This window comes from Phoxinus phoxinus, assembly GCF_949152265.1.
Source record: "Phoxinus phoxinus genome assembly, chromosome: 13".
NCBI classification, from domain to species: Eukaryota; Metazoa; Chordata; class Actinopteri; order Cypriniformes; family Leuciscidae; genus Phoxinus; species Phoxinus phoxinus.
This window is the reverse complement of record NC_136888.1, coordinates 29,814,759-29,828,418: the sequence shown is the minus strand read 5'-3', so window position 1 is coordinate 29,828,418 and position 13,660 is coordinate 29,814,759. Positions and strand designations below refer to the sequence as shown.

The following is a 13,660-nucleotide window of genomic DNA, read 5'->3' as shown; positions in this document are numbered from 1 at the left end:
AATAATTTTGGGAAAACGTATAGGTATAAATGCCACTTATGCACAATCTTTTTTATGTTTTCATAAGGTTTCTTTGGGATAGTCTGTGCTAAGTCAAAACTACAATAAATTAGACATGCAAACAACTTCACAGTGAGTGAGTGCTATAATGTCTTTGCACCTGCTATGCATTTATTTGGTGGATGATTTGGTAACTTCATCTTTAATTTCCCATCGTCATGCAGTCTAATGATTTTAATATAATTTCATGAATTTCAAGCATGACTTGTCCAGCCAATTGCTTTTTTTTTCACCAATTGCTGCATCTTCAGTGGATGTATAAAAGCAGGAATGGATTACACAGCTGAAAGTCTGATGCACACATGGTGACTTGATTATGTAAAGTAATAAATGGGAATGGGAAAAGTGCCTTAAGAGTGCTTAAAGAGGATGCTGATCTTGTTTTATGACTTAATTAGCAAATTCTTTGAATAGAATGGTTAAATATTTGCCTTCTGTTAACAGGTGTTTGTCTTTTCCGACACTGGACGTATACCATTTCCTGCAAAATACTTTTTTTTTTTTTTACTGTAATCGATTTACAAACGTGGATCTTTATCTCTTATCTAAAATGAACACTGATAAAAAAGGGTATCATCTTTTAAAGAACTTGCAATGTCAAACACAAAAACATTCAGCTCTATTTATCAGAGGTCAAGGACAGAGTGTACTTGCATAACAGAAATACAATAAACACTGACTTTTCCCACCACTTTTTTTGTATTTTTTATCTTTTATTCTGCCATAAACACAGGCTCTGTGAAAATCAATCTTCATGTGGACAGAGGTCCTGTATTTTTTTTTCTTCCCCAATGAAAACCTGGACACATTTTGTTCCAAGACTCTACAGTTGCATATACAACAGCCGACTTGGCTTGTTGAACACATGAACAAAGTCAAATGGGAAACAGTCCACTGCTTTACTGTAGACTCCTGCCATTACGGGTCTACATGATGCAATTTTTTAGTGTTTCGGCGTACATTTAACTTCTTGTACCACATAGTTTTTACAACATTGCCTGTCATGATCATTAATTTTGTGCCGACGATTAATTGTCATACAAATAATTGTGATCAATGATTGATTTCTGTTTGACATGTCACTTGCAGTGTAAGCCTATTATATGTATATATATATATATATATATATATATATATATATATATATATATATATATATATATATATACTGTAAAAAAAATGTTGGTTTAACTTAAAAAAGCAAGTTACCTTGTTGCCTTACAATTTTGAGTTCGTTGTAATTAAAAATTAGTTAATACAATGCAGAAGAATGGTTTAATAAACAGAAACTCAAAATTATATGTTATCGAAGTTGATTTGACAAAAGATAAAAAGTTGTGATAACAAATCATGAAAATATTTATATATATATATATATATATATATATATATTTTTTTTTTTTACATGGAATTGTATATAATAAATAATCATAAAAAATATAATTATTAAATAGGCCTAAATATTATAATATAATATAATTGATCTTTATGTACTGTGTACAGTTTTTTATATTCTTTGGCGAAATGTGATTGAAATTTAAACTGCACAATTATAGTGTTTTTTAATTATTAGACCGATTAGACTGATTAACCACTATCATATTAATCAATAATCACAACAGGTCTGTAAACCGTTTTTAATTGAACTTCTAGCATACATCATATAAAATTAGTTATACTAGATACAATATGTTTTTATTCTAACCTGTAAAAGGGAATGTGGTTCAAAATGTGTAAAATGATACAATATAGTATACAGGATCAAATATTCAAGATGGTCTTTTTGGCTTCATCGCTGATGCTGAATTCTGGTCAAAAGAACCTGAGGGATGCAAACATGAAAAACATAAAAAAGTTTGTACAGTGTGTAAATGAATTTGGTGCATTTATTCATAACTTTTTACAGGCTTTTCGTCTATATTTGCAGTTCTGTCTCCAGAACCTAATACTCTTGTTGAAACTCTACGCAAACTCCCTGTTCTGCACGATGAGCAGTACGCACAACACACCAGACTGTACGACTACTACAAGCCTCCGGAGAACACACTGGTGCTGCGGTAAGCTCACACACAGATGCACACAGATAGACGTGCCATCAAGTTAGTAGTTTGGAGGTGTTGTCCTGTTTAGATCCAAACACTATACATTCATCTATTTGTATACAAACTACAGGTTTAAATAGTTGGTTCCGTCCTGAAAAACACTGTAGTTATAGCTGAGGCCTGGAAGAGTTTGGTTCGTGTTGTCGCTGTTTTCTGTGCATGCACTTCTAAAAGATGAGGACTCGTTCTCGAATTGATGCAGTAAAATCGACAGTATCCGTTTGTATCACAGTGTATGAAGTGCTGAGGAAGATCTAGAGCTGAAATTCAAATATGGTAATGTGCATTTGGTTTCTGACACACATTGTAAGCGGTCGACAACCAATTATAACAGACTGGGCTATCTAACCAATCAGAGCAGAGTAGGCTCTCAAGGAGGGGTTTAGAAAGACTGGATCATTGATCCTTCTGTTTAGACACTGAGAAAAGAGGTTATGCTGCATTGTATATTATGATAAAATTAACGTGCCTATTGACCTTGGAAGCATGTAAACCTTTTGTTAGAGACCTCCAAAAAATGTGGAACCTTTAAAATAGCATTTTTTATTTTTTTACTCACACACTGCTAAACAAGGCCTGGGCTGCACACTCCTTCATGTCTTTAGAAGATGTCATGTTTTTTTTTTGTGTGTGTGTTTTTTTGTAAATCCATTAGATCTATTGCTCTATTAGCTCATCTGTGCGACTAACAAGGGTGGCCCAATATAACATCATCATGAATATGTATATGGTTTTAGAATATGCCGTCCGTTTTAAATTAAGACAGGCCATGCTAATCTGCTCAGTCTCTGTTCTTAAATGTGTAAAATCCCCCAGCGCTCCCCTCTTCATTAATAACACCACGAGCCGCCCCAGAGCGACGAGCAAAGTCTGAAGTCTGCTGCTTCACAGCATGTACTCATCCATTGACACAAACGGTTTTCGTTTTAACTACAGGAAATCAGACTCTTGCTGTCAATAAATAATCTTTTTTTGTTGTTTTTACTTGATCTAGCTGAACTAACCCATGTTTACCTAATGGTCTTTGCTGGTTTAAATAATACATTTTGCTTTACTTTTAGAGCTTGTTGTAAATGTTTGGGTGCTTTTTTTTAATTTTTAGAATAAACTTTTCAATTTTGCTGTTATTTAAACGTGTTCTCTCTTTTTTTCCACCCCAGACTGTCCAAACAGAATAAGAGGATTGTATATACAGTTTTAGAATACTCTCCCCTCCTCGACTCCTGTAATATGACCACAGATGACTGGGCCACTATTGGAAAAGACATCGAGGTGCTTCCTTTATAACCATCTTTATGTTTGGCTTTGAGTTGCAGGGCTTTTTGCTTACATAAAAAAGAAAAAGAAAAAAGAAAATTGTGACTGTAATGGTCACACTATCGAGTACTGAGATAGACTGAAAATACTGATTTGTGAACAGAACTGATCTGATAAATTTGATTCTGGTGTTATTTTTACAACAATTTGTAATTGTAGGTAATCAAAATCAGTACTGAGATTTTGAACATTTTATTCATAGAAACACTATGAGCAATACGATGGTTTTGTCATCCTGCACGGCACAGACACCATGGCTTACACCGCCTCTGCCTTATCCTTCATGTGTGAGAATCTGGGAAAGCCTGTCATCCTCACTGGCTCTCAGGTAACTCTTTTTAAATGGATCATTTACTCACCTTTGTGTTGCACAAATTGAACATTTTAAGAGCAATTTCACACCTGTCTTGTTTGGAACGGGGTTTTTCGATGGTTCCCTAAGTTCGGTGTGTTTAGGCTTAACTAATTTTTAACTAACTTTTACACTACTAATGCAACTCAATCATGGCCATTTATTTTTAGCATGCTTTGAGCTTACTCCAACTTTAAGACTACAATCGAGGCGTTTCAGGGAGTTCAGAATCAGTGCGCACTAAAATAGAGAATAACTCCCTTTGGAGTAACTTTGTGCTTTGTAACTTTGCAGACCTGTTTCATGCTCATACAGCAACATTAGTTGAAAATGTAAAAAAGCGTAATAGGACCTCGTTTAAAGTTACCAACCATCTTATATGTTGCAGGTGCCGATCTATGAGATGAGGAATGACGGGCGGGACAACCTCTTGGGGGCGCTGTTGATTGCAGGACAGTTTGTCATCCCTGAGGTGAGTTTGTAATCTCTGTGAGTTACTCTTTGTAGCAATTATAAATGCGTTTTAAAGGAGGATGTTAAGACTGCAGTTTTAAAATAGTTGACAATTTCATTATCAATTAGTTTTAGCATTTAAAACTATTCAACATTTAAATCGTTTTATTTTAAATATGGAAAATAGTTTTTAATAAAATACAGGAAATAATACTTGATTAAATGTGGTTTTAAGTGTCCTTTGAAATTATCATGTTTTGCAGTACATTTTGTTTCTGCCACGCCAATGAAGCACATTAAAGATTCTTTGTTATAAAGTTATTGTAATAAGAATAACATTATTGTAATAATTTTATAATAATTATTGTTATAAAATCATAAAATTGAGTAAAGGACCAGCAAAAATCCCTTTGTGTCTTTCTTCACAGGTTTGCCTGTATTTTCATCATAAGCTGTACAGGGGAAATCGTGTCACCAAAGTGGACGCTGGAAGCTTTAACGCATTTACCTCACCAAACCTGCCGCCATTAGCCAATGCTGAAGTCGACATCAAAAGTGATTCCAGTTCTGCCAACATTTATACACAGCCTTAATCCCATATATGTCTATTTAAAAATGCACACACAATTTACTCATGTCCTTTCTGTATTACTTTTTTTTCCTGCCGTAGAAATACAGTATGTACGATTTGGGACTGATGCTTTTATAGGGATAGTTCACCCAAAAATGAAAATTTGGTCATCATTTACTCACCATCAAGTTGTTCCAAACCTGTATCAATATCTTTCTTCTGTTGAACACAAAGGAAGATGTTTTGAAGAATATGAGTAACCAAACAGTTGATGGGCCCCATTGACTTTCATAGCTTGAAAAGTCAATGTTTGGTTACCAATGTTCTTCAAAATATCTTATTTTTTAAAATATTATTATTATAGTATTAATAATTAATAATCTGTAGTTTTTAATTATTTTTATTTCAATATTAGTTTTAGTTTTTAGTACATCGAAGTAAACTAAATAAAAATGAGAAATGTTGCGTTGGCATTTTTTATTTTTAGTAACAAAAAAGTTTTTTGTTTATGGTTTTATAGTTTGAGTAATAATAATTAAAAAAAAGCATTTTTAATCATTTGCTGTTCACTTTAAAAAAACATAACAGGACAGAAAACATTGCAGGACACTGCTTGAAATTTGATATAAACATTATTAGTGATGCTGCAGTGTTATTTGTTTTATTCAGATGTATTATGCTTTATTTCTTACTCTTTAGTTAACTGGGACACTGTGTGGCGAGCAAATACAACCACCAAATTCACTGTCAGCACACAACTGAACCGTAATGTGGGTCTCCTGCGACTCTTCCCAGGAATCACTGCTGATACAGTAAGGCCGTGTGGTAAAGTCTGCCTTTATTTGACACGTATTTTTGCCAAATCTCTACATTCAGTGCATGAATATGTTCATTATTTTCACATAAATAATGTGTACATTTTTTAGTAAAGAATGACAGAAGTTTATTTGTGGCTGAACTTTTGTAAGTTTCAGATGTTTAAATGAGATCCATTCCCTCATCAGGTCCGGGCCTTCTTGCAGCCTCCTATGGACGGGATCGTGTTGGAGACCTACGGCAGCGGGAACGCCCCTGATAACCGCGCGGATCTGCTGGATGAGATCCGTAAAGCGACCGAGAGAGGAGTCGTCATGATCAACTGCACCCAGTGTCTCCGGGGATCGGTCACTACTTCATACGCCACTGGCCAGGTATGGGAGTTTTGCTTAAGAAAGGCCTTATGTGTGTGTATTCCAGGAGTGTGTAATTGAATATTCCCTCTCAGGCTCTGAGTGATGCCGGTTTGGTCGCTGGGTGTGATATGACCCCAGAAGCTGCTCTTTCAAAACTCTCCTATGTGCTGGCAAAACAAAACCTCAGTACAGAAGAGAAGAAGAAGGTATGAGAAATGTCTCTTAAAAAATACATTTAAACCACATTTGGGTCAATAACATATTCACTACCATTCGGAAGTTTGATCAATCTTGTATCACTGTTTCCACATAATTTTAAGAGCACAACTGTTTTCAACATTGATAATAATAAATAATAATGAATGTTTCTTGATCACAAAATCAGCATATTAGAATGATTTCTGAAGGCATCACAGAAATACATTTTTTAAATCAATTTAATGAGCTTCTTTCATTCAAAGAGACCCCAATTTTTTGTGTATAAGTGAAAATCAAATTTAAAATACAAATGCCAAGTTCTGTGCCATATACTCCTTTAATGTTTGTTTCATATTATTTTTGACTTTTATACCATTTTCAAGAAAAGTAATTTCATGTGGTGTAACCATTTAGAAAATAGTATTAAAAATAAAAAAATGTTTTCAATATAATTTTCAAAGCTAATACGTTTTTTTTATTACATGAATTATTTAATATCAGACTACGTGACCTTTTACAACCTCCTTTCTTTCTTTCTTTCTTTCTTTCTTTCTTTCTTTCTTTCTTTCTTTCTTTCTTTCTTTCTTTCTTTCTTTCTTTCTTTCTTTCTTTCTTTCTTTCTTTCTTTCTTTCTTTCTTTCTTTCTTTCTTTCTCGCATGTTAGTTTTACCACATGAATTTGTTTTGAATTTTCCAAATAATAATAAGCAGTAAAGTAGTTTTCTTGTAAATAATAATAATAAGATAATAATTATTACTTGTTTTATTTGTTCATAAGATGCTGAGTCGTAATCTGCGTGGAGAGATGATAGCTGACCTGGGCGGAGCAAAGCTTTCTCTCAGCGACAGTCGCTTTATTCAGGTCATCGCCAAGTCCCTCAGCATTAGCTGTAAAGAGGTAATGTAACCTGCACTTTCTCTCTTTCTAACTTTGTTTTGCTCTGGGGTGTGTGATTATTGACAACTACAACCAAAAAATAAAAATAAAAATCCCAATTTCTCTGGGGATTTTGCTTATGAACGTAATTAGATGATATTTAGCTGAGTGTTTCGGGTCGCCTTGTTTTCCGAATACTATGTGTTCGGACATACTATGTTGGCTTACTGTTTTTCACATACTATATGTAGTAGGGAAGTATTTGATTTCGGATGCAGCGACCTGTCTTTATAAATGGGTCATTGCATCATTCACTCTATGCTACTTTCAAAAAACATTTTGTAACGAAACTGCTGTGTTTCGTACATAGTGTACATAAGGAGCTTTCGCACTGTTTGAAAGTTTTCATAGTTATAACTTTTGGCGGAAGTACCGGCTTTTTTATTTTTGGGGGAACTATAGCTCTTACTTCAGAGTAAGTTCTAACCCAGAACATAAGGAACTCCCAGTGACGTAAGTGTGAACATATGCCATACGAAACACCAGCACTCACCTTTTTTTTTAAACAGCTGTGTAAATGTAGTTTACATATACTTACTCTGGACTAACATACAGAAAGCTAATGTTCATGTCATTTACCTGTTGCCTTTGTCTGCGGCGTTGTGTTCTTTTCTCAGCCTCTGATATGTAGCACTGCATGTTGTCGTAGGAGTTTTCGTCTCTTAGCCCTCCTTTTTGCTCTTTCAATCGCATAACTAACATAATCACATAAGTAGATGTATTGAATCATAGATTCAATACATCTACATTCCATATCCGTTATCACAAATCCCACAACACACAACAAAAGCATAGTTATGTTCACTGCATCCTCCATCCTCCAGTTATTGAATGCCGCTCTTAAATGACATAGCTGTCAGATTAAAACACTTCAGAGTTCCTACTGGTGGTGTGAATGTAACCAGGAAAATGGCCGTAGGGGAACATTTAGTTCTCGGAGTTTCATTCTGGTGGCTAGTTCCTATAACTACTCGGTGTGAAAGCCCCTCTATAGTATACACCCCTACTTGGAAGTGATTTCACTAAACAGTTTGGTGCACTGTATAAACTATGATGATTACAAAACATACAACCATATAAAGAAGCAGAAGAGGCTGTGATGAACAATTGTGATCAACTCTGATGTCCACAGGAGCTCGAAGCCATACGAGATGCACTAACTCCCACTCTGGTCTGTGTTGCTGCCAAGATCGGAGACATTGAAGCTTTAGAGGCCATAAGGGAAATGGTAAGATATTGATACATGTTTGGACACCCATTTAGAAGGGCAAACACTACCTGTAAAAAGTGGAATCGTCCAACTCAACGTTGTACAGTTTGCGCTAATGTATGCCTGTAAACTTTTATAATAATAAAAAATGTATGTATGCATGCACACAAGGCAGTATTAAATGCAGTCGAGCAAAAATAAGATGCTGGTAATGACTCATGTTTCTATATAGGGCTCTGACTTGAGCATGGCAGACTACGATGGGCGCACTCCTCTCCACATCGCTGCATGTGAGGGGCACCTGAAAGTGGTGGAGTATCTGCTGGGTAAAGGGGCTACAGTCTATGCCAGAGATCGCTTTGGCGATACACCACTTCGCAATGCTGTTCGCTTCAGGTACGTTGGACTGATTTAAGTGTCCAAAAGTTTTTTGGGCAACAAAAAGTAATTGCCATAATTTCAAAGTTTTGACTTAACTATTTGCTGCGTAATTTATACATACGTCTTTAAGGCGAACTAGACCACTGGTTTTAAACTGGTGGTTGCGACCTGTAAATGAGTTCTGATGCAACTCGCCATATAATCATTCGTAGTTAGCATAGCATTTACTTACCCTCATTCCAAAACAACAGCTGTGTCCAAATTCAGAGGCTGCATCCTTCGAAGGAGGCAAATTTCAAAGGTCACGCCAGCGGTGAAGCAATGGACGTCACCAGCACGCAATGAATCTTGGGATAGGCTAGGCTGCGAAGGATCCACTCATTCTATCCTTTGTGGCCCGGGGAAAGATGGACGCATTTGTAGGCCGCATTTAAATGAGCCTTCGAATGCTGCCTTTGAAATATTCAGCCTCTGGTTTGGGACAATGACCTTCTTTCTTCCATAAATCACAAAAGGTGACTTGTAAGGTGAAGTCAGTTAAACACATGTGACTGTAAATGTCTTTTTTTTAATGTTTGTAGACATAAGGATGTTGTGAAGTTGCTGAGGAAGACTGGAGCTCATTTTTCCCGGGATGAAATGGTTGATGCTGGAACGGAGTTGTGCAGGTCTCATTTACATACACACATTTCCTCTCCATCCATCCTTCTCTTATTGCTTTTATAAACTTGTGGACATAGCAGTTTGATAAATGACACAAGTGTCAGTTTTATTTTTATTAGTAGTGGCAGTAGTACTCTCTCTTTTTTTTTTTTAGGATGGATTTATTTCATTACAATTTATCCGTTAAGTAGTATAGTTAAGCTTAGGGTGGATTTTTAAATGGCACATTAATATAGTTCAATGAATGTGTGGTCACAAATATGAGCATCTGTTTTTTATTATTATTTAGAATGAATATACAGATCAGTGTATTGAGCACAGTTTATGATCTTCAGTTTATGATCTTCCTGTGTTAAGGTTGATGATTGCCCATTTAGCTATTCTAATGTGTGTTTTACAGTCTTGCGGCGAGTGGCGACGTGGAAGGATTGGAGACTTGGCAGTTAGCTGGGGTTGATCTGACCATGACCAGTTATGATGGACGGACACCCATTGAAGTGGTGAGTTAATGATGGAGATCTGTGTGGAACACACAAATATAACCAAACATTTGATGCCTTCTTATGACTGTATGAATGGAGATACCAGACATTATTTATTGTATTGGCTAAAACATTACTTCTGCATTGTCAAAGCAATGACAAATATGGTCATATATTTCAAAGATGCTTCCTGTAAATCAGGGGTTTCCAAAGTCAGTCACTGTCCGACAGATTTTAGCTCCAACTTGCCTCAACTAGAATACCTAGTGAAACATTAGCTGTGTTTTACCCTCATTCACTATTACCTACATTACTCCAGTAATATAGTCTACTTGAGGAGTGAATGAAAACGAGTAAGGGAATTCAGACACTGAGTGCGCCGGAAGGGAGACGCGGGAATTCCTTCGGCATGACCCTCACAGTGCGGTATTCTCTGGCCGTCGAGTGTGCATCAGTTGTTCACTCGTTATTGTGGTGCATTATGGTATTGAATTAGTCCACTAGGGGTTCGGACACCACTACAAATGGCTGTCCCCTCAAATACTGCCCTATGTAAGGTTATAGTGGGCGATTTCGGACACAGCCCTATGATTAGCTGGTTCAGGTGTGTTTGTTTGGGGTTTGAGCTAAACTTTGCAGGACAGTGGCCCTACAGGAGCAGGATTGGAAACCCCTGCTGTAAACCTTTATTAATGGGCTTCTCTCACATGTAGGCAAGAGCCACTGGATGTGAGGAGGCTGTTACGTTCTTACAACAGTACCTGTTGGCTCAGTGCCAAACTCAGGTAGGGAACAAAAACTAATATATACAGTAGTCAACATTTGAAATGGATCAAAACGTTTCATCAAAGTTATATACATGCATTTTGAACAATACCCGTTCTTGTCTTAGGACAACTTTGATTAACTTTTTTGATCCATTTCAAATGTTGACGACTGTATATATTAATTACATAAAAAATTGCAACATTTCATGTAAAATGTCATGTGGTGCAACTCCTCTAAGACAATTGTTTTTCAAAGACATAATATTTTTATTTTACATATAAAATATTTTACAATCTTAACATTACATAAAAATACTTAACCTTTTTTAAAGAAAAACTTTAAATAATGATATAGATGTATACACTTACAGTGATTTTACTTAATGGTTTCACCACATGCCTTGTTTTAGAGTCATTCAATTGAAAATGTTTAAACATTTTCAAAACCATATGAAACCTAAATTTGAAGTTTATGCATGTCTACTCCCCCAAATAATTGTGTTAACTGAAATATATAGTATACCTTTCCACAGATTGTAAGTATTTTTTTCATAAAACATCTTTTTACTGATGCTCTTCACTTTCCAGCATCAGACAGATGAGGGTAATGAGGTAAAAACAGTTTAAGTCATTTTACTCGTAAGAGGGAAATGAAAACACATTTTTCATCATTTCATGTGATAAAAAAATCTAGGTTACACTTTTTAAGGTGAAATGGTTACATTCTACTTAAATAAGTACTGAGAAATATGAATTAACTACATGTACTACTATAGAGTTATGGTCAGGGTAAGGGTTTGGTTTACGGTTAGTAATTATGCATAATTTATAGTAAGTACATGTAGTAGTGTAACTACGTCACCTTAAAATAAAGTGTTAACAAAATCTATATGCATATATTGTACACACACAATATATATATATATATATATATATATATATATATATATATATATATATTTTAAGTGCATGCTTCAGAGTAAGTGCATGTCTCAATGGTAGGGCTGTGAGTTGATCTCCCGTGGTAAAACGATACAGGTTCAGGCTCACAGTAATTAATAGCTTGATGGACATCTTGATGTTTCCTTCAGATACACTCATACACATTGAGTGAATGTTCCTGTCTTGTTTGTGAAACATCCACCTTTGTGATAGACACTTAAGGGAATGTGCTCATGAAATGTTCAGTCTTTGTGGCATGTTTAGTGTGTAATTGAATTTACCAAAAAGATAACAAAACATCCCTCGTCTTTTTCTTGCAGCCAGTATTTGAGGGGGATGAGGAGGAGGTAAATTGTGTTTAGCTGTATATTATTCAGTACACTTAATGTTTATCTGTTCATGCGCAGTCATACTTTATGCTGTTTGACCATTTTATATCATAAATTGTGAATGATTGTGAATTAGCTGCCAATAGTGACATATTGAAATTTTACATATAGATATATTGGTCTAGACAAAACAGAATGTTTCTTAAAAAAAACTGGTTAAATGCATTAGAATGTGCATCCAGATCATTCCATATAATAATAATAAACATTGTGACAACAATCTAGATTTTGCATATTGAACATTGCATAACTTGTTGCAATTGAAGTGCAGAACTCAAGTAATGCTTACACTATTCTCTTTCTGTCTGTTGTCTAGAATGGCGAGTTTGAGTTTACTGCTTGTCCATGATCTTGAGGAGGCCGTCCTGCTACCTATCACGTTCTGCCCTTATCATCCATCCAGTTGCCAATCCTAAAGGGGTCATATGATGCAATTTTAAAAGTGAATTATTTTTTATTATTGTGTGTAATAGAATAGGTTAACATGCTTTAACGTTCAAAAAACACATTGTTTTTCACATTATTGGAGCTCCTTTATTACCAGTCTGTCTGAAACGCGCTCATTTCTTCAAAACGTTGTGTGTAGGAGGCCTTGTACTCTCCCAGTCCCAGTTTCAGGAACCTGTCCTCTGTAAAATGTGCTATGCACAAGCAAACTTTTGGGTTGTACTGATTAACCTCAGTAAGCAAAAGCAGTTTTGCTCGCGCATCCAAACACACGACGTCTCTGCAACATGACAATAACACTTCAATTCACCGAAGCCTCATCTTTTAACTTTGCGCTTTGTAACTTTGCAGATTGTATACATGCACACACCACACTAAAGGAAAACATTAAAAAGCATCATATGACCTCTTTAAAACATAAAGAGCACAAGCCATAATGTTTTTATATCCGTCCCTCTAAAACAATAAGCAATCAGATATGAATGTATGTGATGTTGACAGTAAAACAATCATAAATACTATTTATGTACAAGCACAATATCCAGACTACAGTACAGGGTATTGTAACTCCTGATGTCCAACAATATAATCATTTGAATATATATATATATATATATATATATATATATATATACATTTATTGTTTAGATTTCAATATTTGAGGCTGTCAGGACTAATGGCTGTTATGTCTTTATCCAGTGTTCTTCATGTGTTCACATATATCAGATTCACTACCTCAGCGCTGTCACCTTTATCGGAATGTACTTTTAATAGCAAAAACAGTCAGAATTGCAGTGAAGAGTAAGGATGGTTTTACAAACTGTATTTAGAGAGAAGCAAACCAAACAAATTGTCTGATGTTTAAGGAATGTTTAGTTGTCTGTTAAAACTTGCCCTGGCTGTGAGTGACTACACTGAAAACAATGTTTGTAAACCAAAATGTAGTGGACCGTCCGGTTCTTTAATTTTGTTCTTCAGTAAATCTGTGTTTTGTATTCATTAGAGGCATTGTTGAATTTTAGTTCACCTCAGTGAAAGTTTCAATCAAATTGTTTTATTGATCCATTTTTAAATTGTTGTTGCAATAAAATCACAAAAGCATATGGTTATACTATTTAAAACATGCAAATTAACATGCCTGCCTGTACTTTTCTTGTTCCAAATGGCAATAAATATGTTTTGTTGCTAAATAGTGAAATTAAATTCTCATGCAAAGA

General features: G+C 35.3%; 1 protein-coding gene across 5 annotated transcripts in view; it reads left to right on the top strand.

Moving 5' to 3' along the window:
• aspg (asparaginase homolog) overlaps positions 1-13,630 on the top strand; it is a 37,215-nt gene extending 23,585 nt beyond the window's left edge. For 4 of the 5 annotated variants that reach the window (XM_079632460.1, XM_079632458.1, XM_079632461.1 and 1 more), the window contains 16 exons: positions 1,988-2,117; positions 3,323-3,434; positions 3,682-3,807; positions 4,220-4,303; positions 4,713-4,839; positions 5,555-5,667; positions 5,860-6,045; positions 6,120-6,233; positions 7,004-7,123; positions 8,295-8,390; positions 8,605-8,768; positions 9,335-9,421; positions 9,817-9,916; positions 10,612-10,683; positions 11,928-11,954; positions 12,313-13,630. In XM_079632460.1, coding sequence (XP_079488586.1) covers positions 1,988-2,117; positions 3,323-3,434; positions 3,682-3,807; positions 4,220-4,303; positions 4,713-4,839; positions 5,555-5,667; positions 5,860-6,045; positions 6,120-6,233; positions 7,004-7,123; positions 8,295-8,390; positions 8,605-8,768; positions 9,335-9,421; positions 9,817-9,916; positions 10,612-10,683; positions 11,928-11,954; positions 12,313-12,345 — 1,691 coding nt within the window. In that variant the 3' untranslated portion in view covers positions 12,346-13,630. The remainder of the gene's footprint in view (positions 1-1,987; positions 2,118-3,322; positions 3,435-3,681; positions 3,808-4,219; positions 4,304-4,712; positions 4,840-5,554; positions 5,668-5,859; positions 6,046-6,119; positions 6,234-7,003; positions 7,124-8,294; positions 8,391-8,604; positions 8,769-9,334; positions 9,422-9,816; positions 9,917-10,611; positions 10,684-11,927; positions 11,955-12,312) is intronic. The other variant, XM_079632459.1, reaches the window with a different exon arrangement.
• The last annotated feature ends 30 nt before the right edge of the window (positions 13,631-13,660 follow it).